We start from the raw sequence: 8,501 nt of genomic DNA, 5'->3' as shown, positions 1-8,501 counted from the left end.
CGGCTCAACGTGGGGGGCACGGTGTTCCTCACCACCCGGCAGACGCTGTGCCGCGAGCAGAAGTCCTTCCTCAGCCGCCTGTGCCAGGGGGAAGAGCTGCAGTCAGACCGGGTGAGGCCCCCGGGAGAGCGGCGGCCGGAGACCCGGGGCCTCCGCCGGCCCGAGTCGGGGCTGGCCGGTGGGGTGTGGGGCCGCGCCCCGCCGGGCTGGGACTCGGCTTTTATTTCCGAAGAGCGGGAGGCGGGAAGAACGGGCCTGAGCAGGGAGGAGGAAGTGGATCCGAGTGCGGGAGGTGCCCATTGCCGTGGCAACGGGACAACGCCAGGCCGGGGCCTTTGGGCTTTGAGCGCCGCCCTGAAGGCTCCCAGTCCTGGGGGCTGGTGGATCGGGATCCCGTTAGGGTGAGAGGGTGGATAGACCTGTCCGGCCTTCGTCCTTCCCACAGGGGCTTCGGATCAGAGGGAAGGAGGCGAGAGCTGCCTCTCTCTGCCCTTTGGGGAGTGGGTGGCAGACCTGGGTGCCTTCTGCCAGGGGCTTATCAGGGCCCCTTTGCTGGCCCAGCGGGCATATTTCAAGGTTCCCCACCCGGTTTTGCTGCGAAGTACCTGGGTGACCTTGGGTGGCCCCCCTCCTGTGGGGAGTTCCCCCTTTCCAGGTTCAGCTCAGCCTCCTCTCTGTAACCCCAGAGGACTCCCACTCTTCCTTCCCATGTGACCCTCTGGAGCTGTGACCTTCTCTTGATGTCTGTTTTCCCTCTGTAGCTTTGTACAGATGCCTGCCCTGCCTCACTGCAGGCTGCTGGTGTCCAATGAGATAGCGACTCCTTTGGAAATTTGTAAACATCCCCAGAATGACTGGGGCTCTGGTGGAGACAGTGTAGGGCTGGCTGGTTTCAGGGGAACAGCCTGGGAGTGGGGGGACGCTCCCTGAGTCCTACTCTAGACCCCCTCTCACTACATGCTCACAAAGACCCCTCGTTATGCGGGAAAAAAATTGAGGCCCAGAGAGGCCAAATCATTGGCTCAAGGTCACACAGGCTGGAAAAAGGCGGAGGCAGGATGGTAACTGGGATGGATCTAACCCCAAAGCCTTTCGCTCTGTCACGCCGCTTCTTTTCAGGGAGGAACCATCCCTACACTCTGTTCTCCCTCCCCCCAGTCTTTGCACGCAAAGGAAGGGTCGGCATGGGAAGCCTCACTCTTCTCTCACCTCCACAGGATGAGACTGGGGCCTACCTCATTGACCGTGACCCCACCTACTTCGGGCCCATCCTGAACTTCCTCCGGCATGGCAAGCTGGTGCTGGACAAGGACATGGCCGAGGAGGGTGAGTTGGCCCACGTCCTGGCTCTGCCCTCTGCGGCCTGCCAGCCCTTCCATAGAGCTCCGTCCCTCCTGTAGGCTTCCGAGCTTCCTGTCCCTTCGCATCCCTGAGGAGCTAGTCCCATAGCCTCAGCCTGAGCTGAACCTAGGTTCTAGCAAGCGGACAGGCCTGGGCTTTCCCTGGGCACTGTGGGGGCAGTGACAGAGCACACGGGCAGAGGATGAAGGAGCCAGTGCGGGCTGCAGTGTGGACAGGGCTGCCCTTTCTCCTGGCCTGCTGGCAAACAGGTATGCAGAGCAGAGCTGGGCACGCCGGAGATAGAGCTCTTGCTCTTTGTGAAATACTGGGCAAGTTACTAGGTGGCCCAGTACCTCGCAATCCCTGCGCAGGCCTGCACTCAGCAGGTGGGTGGTGCGGGTGCCTGCTCCCCAGATCTGGCAACCTCTGCGGCACAGAGCTGGTTGTGGGTGGAGATCAGCCTGGGAAGCCCGTTCTTCAGTGCTGGTTCCGCCCGCCCAGGTCTGGGTGTGACCCAGCAGGAGGGGTAGCTGTGCCTGGGGGGTGGCCTCTGGGCATATTCCCCGCCAGGGGCAAGGACATCACTGGCTGCCAGTCCACCTTCCTGGGGCGCAGGGTGTGGCTCTGGGTCCGCTGACCCGGCCAGGCCCGCCTCCTGACACTTTGCCCCAAGTCTCCACTCCCGTGTGAGCCAGGCGGGGAGAGTGTGTTTGGGAACAACAGATGTCCTGAGTCCCTATGGCCATCTCGCACTGCCCATCCCTCCTCACGCCCAGCATGGTCTCCTGCCCCGACCCCAAGGGGGCACGCGATCAGGGCACCAGTGGCTCCCAGTAAATCAGAGGGTCCAGGGCAGCCCACTGTAGACAGCGGCTTGACAGAGCCCCGCAGCTTCCTGGCAGCCCTGGGAGCTCAGATACCAGGGCGTGGCCGGGGCCCAGGAGCCTGTCCCATAGGGAGGGAGGTGAGCACGCGCTGCGTCACAGCGAGGCCTGTTTACTAGCCAGGCCTCGGGCAGGACTGTGGGGTGCCAGGCCAGGGAGGGGACTTACTGGCTGTGTGGTACTAGCAAGGTCATTTTACCCCTCTGAGCCCACCTCTGTGAAATGGGGACAGTAGCATCCACCTCACTAAGCTGCTGGGAGGATAGAGGGAACCCCGACGGGTGGCCCCTCAGCACAGTCGGGCATGGAGGCCCGCGACACACGCATGTCACCTGTCTGTCGTTGACAGGACTTGCGGGGCTCTCAGGCCGTGACTCTCACTGAGCACCCCTGCAGTGTTCGGGCCTCTGGGCATCAGCAGTGAAGGGGGGTCACTCTCACTGAGCACCCCTGCAGTGTTTGGGCCTCTGGGCATCAGCAGTGAAGGGGGGTCACTCTCACTGAGCACCCCTGCAGTGTTCGGGCCTCTGGGCATCAGCAGTGAAGGGGGGTCACTCTCACTGAGCACCCCTGCAGTGTTTGGGCCTCTGGGCATCAGCAGTGAAGGGGGGTCACACGCTGGTCTCATCTCCGGGACAGTCATGAGAGACCCGAAGGGTTCCCGCCCTGTAGAACGTGGACCCCGGGCCCCTGCACTTCACCGAGAGAGGCGGCTTGCTGGGACTCTCAGGCTCTCGCCTCTGAACTGCCCCAGGGCTCACGATGAGCACGGGGTGGGGGGCTGGCAGACCGGGAAGCCTGATGGCTGGGACCCGCAGCTGCCAGAGATCGTCCCTGCGGGAGGCCCGGAGCCCGGCGCTGCCGCTGACAGGCCGTGTGACCTGGGGCCAGCTGCTGCTCTTTGCGAGCCTCAGTTTCCCCGCCTTTCTCAGTGGGGGATGCAAGTACCGGCTCTGGACTCTTGAGCGTGGACGTGGTCAGAGGCGAGCTGCACCCGTGTCACACCTGGCACTGAGGTGTGCTTCATGACCCGGAGCCTGCAGCGAGGTCGTGGCCTCTCCCACCGTGGCCTTGTAGAGTCCAGTCCCCGCCATCCTACCCTCTGGATCGCCCCGGGGCAGCCCCCACACGGCACAGCAGAGATGCTGTGCCACAGAGTGGCAGCCTCCGGCCCTTCCAGGGGGATGTGGGGCCCAAGGGTTGTCCTCTTGCTTGATCCCCAAACTCAGAGGCGCTGGGCTCATCCGCTTACCTTCATGTGACTGGATGAGGAGGCGGGCTTGACATGGGGGTACAGGGGCGACGGGGCCGCGGTGACAGGAGTGACGGCTGTCCCTGCGCCAGGGGTCCTGGAGGAGGCAGAGTTCTACAACATCGGCCCGCTGATCCGCATCATCAAAGACCGGATGGAGGAGAAGGACTACACTGTCACCCAGGTAGGGGAGCCCTGGGGGCCTCCCAGGCCAGAGCTGGGGTGCTGGGGAGGCAGGAGAAAGGCGAGGAGAGGTGGAATTAGTGGATTCTTTGGGGTGGCCAGGTTAGCCTGTCCCTGCCTTGGCCAGACTTGCTGTGCGACGTCACCTGCGTCACCTTGGTGTAGTCACCCCTCTGGGAATAGAGGTGCTGAGAGCTGCCACCAGCCCCCCTGCCCCAAGGCAAGGCGGGGTCACTGTTGAGGTGCAGGGTCCCTGAGGGTGGGGGATGGAACAGGAAAATGAACCGGCCCTCCCGTGGGGGCCGTCGGGTGAGCACCGCGCTGGTTGTGGCTGCTGGGCCCGCAGCCTCGGCCTCAGCGCTAGGGAGAGCGGCGCGTCCATGCCCACCCCGCGGGGGATGTGGCGGTCGGGGACAGTATCCTCAAGAACCTGCCTGCACGCGTGACCCCGATGCCCCCCCTCACCTCTGGATCGCCTGCTCCACTCTGTGCTGTCGCCCTCCGGCTGGGCGACCTTGAGCAAGTGGCTGGCCCTCCGAGCCTGAGTGAAAATCCCGTGACTCCTAGGGGCTGGGGAGGGCTGAGGGAGGCCGGGGCGGAGCGGTGCAGCACGGGGTCCCGGCACCCCCACGGCGACCCCACGCGCTCTGCCCGCAGGTCCCGCCCAAGCACGTGTACCGCGTGCTGCAGTGCCAGGAGGAGGAGCTCACGCAGATGGTGTCCACCATGTCCGACGGCTGGCGCTTCGAGCAGGTGAGCGGGGCGGGCGCGCCACACCCCCCCCGGGCTCTGGACACAGCAGCCCCAGCCAGGCTAAACGCGATGGGGAAGGCCGCGCTTGGCTCCAGGCGGCCAGAAGGCGGGGAGGCCGCAGCCCCACGCTCTGAAGGACATCGGGCCGCCTCACAGCTGCCGGGAACGGCCGCCCGGAAGAATGAGTGTGTCTCTGGCCCCCCTGGACGCTCAGGTGTGAGGCGAGGCGTCCGCACCTCTCGTCACCAGCCAGGGGCCCAGCGCGCGGGGCCCGCCGTGACGACCAGCGCAGCGGCTTCCCGGAGGTGTTTCTGGTGGTGCTTGCCCCCATTATGCCAGCCGTTCACCCGGCGGAAACCCCGCTATCAGAAGCCGTAGCACCACGCGGATGGGTGCCCCAGCTCTCTGGTTTCCCGAGGAGCCGAGCCAGGGAGTTGAGCCAAGTTCAGATGTGCCTGCGGAGACAGCGGAGGCGGCGGGCGTGCGGGAAGAGCCAGGGCCGGAGCCAGGGCGGGATTCGCGTTTAACCTCGCCCCTGACGGGCCACGTGACCTTGAGCCAGTCACGTCTCTCCGGGCCTCAGTTTCCTAATCTGTGCTGTGGAACCGCGGTAGCCCTCTGAGGCCTGTCGTGAGGACGAGAAGGACCGCGACAGCCCTTGTCCGGCCGGAGCGAGTGGCATGCAAATGGTGGGCTTTTAAGGCCAGCGGAGCCCAGGGGACGGGGTCGGGATGCGAGTCCCTGTTGCGCTCTTCCTGGCCTGGGACCTCGGCTGGCTGCCACGTCACCAAGCCCTGTGCCTTCCTGTGTGCCGGACGAGGGCGCCAGGGCTGAGTGAGACCGTGCTCTGAGGGGCCCTCGGGGCCGAGGGATGCTGCGACTGGTTCGGGAGCCCATGGCTGGGCAGTGGGGCAGGCTGTCAGGCTCGGACTGGCCCCGGTCGAGAATAGCAGCCGGCGCAACCGCCACTCCAGGTGTGACCAGGACGTTCCCCAGGCACCCGCGGCCAGCCACACCCTGCAGCCTGGGTCTGGGGCTGCTTCCAGGTGCCCGCCTGCTTTTGCAAAGTGGCCTGCTGAGCCCGCACACCTTCCCTAGGGATCCAGCCCAGCCCAGCCAGGGGCGGCCGGTCCAGGGACAGACCGGCATGTGGGTGGGGACAGGCGAGGGGACCCCGACACCTAGCGGGTCCTTAGGGACCGGCCCGAGCTGCAGCAAGCCGGGACACCAGTGCTGTGCGGTTGAGACACCCCCATTGTCTGTCTCCCCCCGCTCCCCCCAGCTGGTGAACATCAGCTCCTCCTACAACTACGGCAGCGAGGACCAGGCCGAGTTCCTGTGCGTGGTGTCCAAGGAACTGCACGGCTGCCCGCACGGGCTGAGCTCGGAGTCCGGCCGCAAAGCCAAGGTGAGGGCCCCGCCTCAGCCCTCCCCGCTCCCTCCCCGCTGCCGTGGCCTTCTGCTCCTCCTCTCCCCCTCCTGCCGCCCGCCACAGTCCTCACAGCCCATGCATCCATCCCATGCCCCGCTGTCCTGTCTGCTCATGCGCTGGCCCAGGCCCAGGCTGGGGGGCAGAGAGGGGGCCCGCAGGGGCGCTGAGAGCTCCCACTGGGTGTTGCCTGCATGGTGGCCACATGGTGGCGCCGGGGGCGGGGGCAGCCCTGACCTAGGGGTCTGGCAGGTGTGGGTGCCGCTCTGTGTGACCTTGGCCTTGCCCCGGCCCGCCCCGTCTTCACTGTGGCCCTGTCCTCTCTGTGGTGCGTCAAGCTTGGAACTTCTGGGCTCCAGATCCCCACTTTATTTCCCAGGGACCTGGCTGGGGCAGGAACCCTGCCCCCGTCCCAGGCCCTTCTTGGGGCGCTCTGTAGGAGAGGGGTCAGGAGCCCCCTGGGGAGGCCATAGGGGGTCCCAGACCCAGGCACCTCAAGGCCTGCAGCAGTAGCAGGGCAGGCAGCCAGCCAGGTCGGGAGAGGGGAGACCGTTTCCTGGGGCCTTTCCCTGTGGGCGGCGACATGAGTTCTGCTTCCTGTCTGTCTGTCTGCCTCTCTGTCCTGTGGCTCCCTGCCCACCCCACCCCCGTTGGCACGAGCGTCTGGCACTGCCTCACCAGAGTGCAGAGAGCACGCTGTTTCCGCCTCGTTGGGCCAAAGCCCGAGAGCTTGCTGTCGGCACCCCAGACCTCGGTGGCCCTGGGGTGCCAGCCTTGTGTCTGTTCGGGGTCCGTCCTTCAAAGAGGCCTTCGCAGCTGCCCCTCGAGGGCTCCCCAGCACACCCCGCCCTGCCCTTCCACCCGCCCCAGCCCTGCTCCGCCACTAGCCATGAGCACCCATGAGCACCCCCAGCGGGCCACGGCCCCTGCCCCAGCGTCTGGCTGTCGCCCTGCCTCCGCCTGGAGATCCCCAGGGCCACCTGCCTGCCCGAGAGGGGGACCGTGGGGGCCGCTGCCAGCAGGCCTGGGTCCCCTGGTTAGCTCTCCACTCTTTCTTCCCTGGGTCCGCCGGCTGGTTCACAGAGCGCGGAGGAGCAGCTGGAGGAGCAGCAGCAGCAGGAGGAGGAGGTGGAGGTGGAGGTGGAGCAGGTGCAGGTGGAGGCAGATATCCCGGAGAAAGGTGCAGCCGGCCCCCAGGACCATGACTGCTGATAAAGCGGAGCCTCGCCCACTCCCCAGCAGAGCGGCTGCAGCCGGGGCCCTGCCGTGGGGGGCGGCCCCGGGTTAGCTCAGCCGCCTGGCGCCTCCCGCATAACGCCCTCTCTCATTCTCTTGCAGCCCAGTCATCTCAGGATCCCGCTAACCTTTTCTCCCTCCCACCACCGCCTCCTCCTCCTCCGCTTCCCGCTGGAGGTCCTGCCTCATCTTCATCCACCTCTTCCTCCTCCTGGATCTCATCTGCACCCTGTCTCTTCCCTCTGTGCCCCTGCCCGGGCTTTCTCTCCGCCTGCTCACACCTCCATCCCGGGGCTGCCCTGGCCCCAGCCTCCCACGCCCTCCGCCCAGGCACCCCGGCCCCGCATCCCAGAGCCTGGCTGCCGCCTCCTGCACCCCTTCTGGCGCCTCCTGCCTCGCGGCCGGGGGAGGAGGGGCCCGTCCACCCCGCCGGGCACCCCTGAGGCCAGGCCAGCCTGCCCGGAGCCGCCTCGCCCCCTCCTCACGTTTCCTCCTTGCAGGTCCCCGTCTGCGCCCTCTCAGACCTGAGGCTGCGCCCGCAGTGAGGGCTTCTCCTTGGCCCCTCGCCCGCCCCCAGAGCTGCCGTCCTTGGTTTGTAGCCTGGCGGAGCCGGAGGGAGGGGCGGAAGCCAGGAGGGTGCTCGTGTCTCTTCCTGACCCCTGAGCCCAGCGCGTGGCTGGTCTTTCTCCCTTCGCCAGTTTCTCAGCCTGTCTTGGCCTTGGGTGTGAGGCTCTTTGAGAAGAAGAAGTTTAAGGGGTGGAGACTCTTCCCCACGTGCTGGTCCACGTCATGGCCAGAGCCAGGCTGGGAGGAGGGCAGGGGGACCGAAGCCAGCCGCCCGGGCCTCATCCCGGTGGCCCTGCATCGCAGCCTCCCGGTGCCGGGCGCCCTGTCTCTGCGGGTGGGAAGGCCTGGCCACGCTGCAGCTGACCTGGGGAAGAGTCCGCAGAGCCGGTCCAGGACTGGGGCAGGGCGGAAAAGGCCAGGCCAGGCGCCCACAGCGCCCCTCAGTCCTGCCTGCTGCTGTGACTGGGGGCAGGCCGCTGCCCCCCCCCCCGACCACAGATTCCGCTAAAATGGGCTCAGACCACGGCTCCTCGTGGCCCTTTTTGTCTGAGCCGGTGGCGACCTGCCTCTCTTGGCCTTGACCTCCGTGGCCAGGGTCTGGGCAGACCCGGCCTCTTGGGCAGCCACCACCCAGCTGGGATGGGCGTGGGGCTCCCAGGCCGATGGGCGAGCTGGGGCTCCTTCCTGCTCCCCTCTCCTAGGCTCTGAATCCTCCTCCTCTGGGCCTCAGCCCCTCGCTCCTCCGAGGCACCCTGTGACTCACCTGCCTCTCTCTCTCTCCCTCTCCCCCCCCCCCCATTTCAATCTCCTTCCCCCTCCTCGGCCTGCACCTCCCCTCTCTGGCCCCCCCTCTCCC

The 8,501-nt window shown here is 66.7% G+C and overlaps 1 protein-coding gene across 1 annotated transcript in view; it reads left to right on the top strand.

The window, feature by feature from the left end:
* The window catches only part of KCTD17 (potassium channel tetramerization domain containing 17), a gene marked incomplete at its 5' end in the record, with an annotated part of 9,420 nt that continues 919 nt past the window's right edge, over positions 1 to 8,501 (top strand). Inside the window, 7 exons of the mRNA XM_012735129.1 lie at positions 1 to 111; positions 1,218 to 1,326; positions 3,570 to 3,661; positions 4,318 to 4,413; positions 5,696 to 5,821; positions 6,926 to 7,022; positions 7,579 to 7,669. Of these exons, the coding sequence (XP_012590583.1) occupies positions 1 to 111; positions 1,218 to 1,326; positions 3,570 to 3,661; positions 4,318 to 4,413; positions 5,696 to 5,821; positions 6,926 to 7,022; positions 7,579 to 7,669 (722 nt within the window). The remainder of the gene's footprint in view (positions 112 to 1,217; positions 1,327 to 3,569; positions 3,662 to 4,317; positions 4,414 to 5,695; positions 5,822 to 6,925; positions 7,023 to 7,578; positions 7,670 to 8,501) is intronic.

The sequence above is a fragment of the Condylura cristata genome, unplaced genomic scaffold (genome assembly GCF_000260355.1).
Source record: "Condylura cristata isolate star-nosed mole 26May11 unplaced genomic scaffold, ConCri1.0 scaffold00004, whole genome shotgun sequence".
In the NCBI taxonomy this organism is placed as follows: Eukaryota; Metazoa; Chordata; class Mammalia; order Eulipotyphla; family Talpidae; genus Condylura; species Condylura cristata.
Note: the sequence above shows the minus strand (reverse complement) of the source record. Positions and strands in the feature narration are given on the sequence as shown.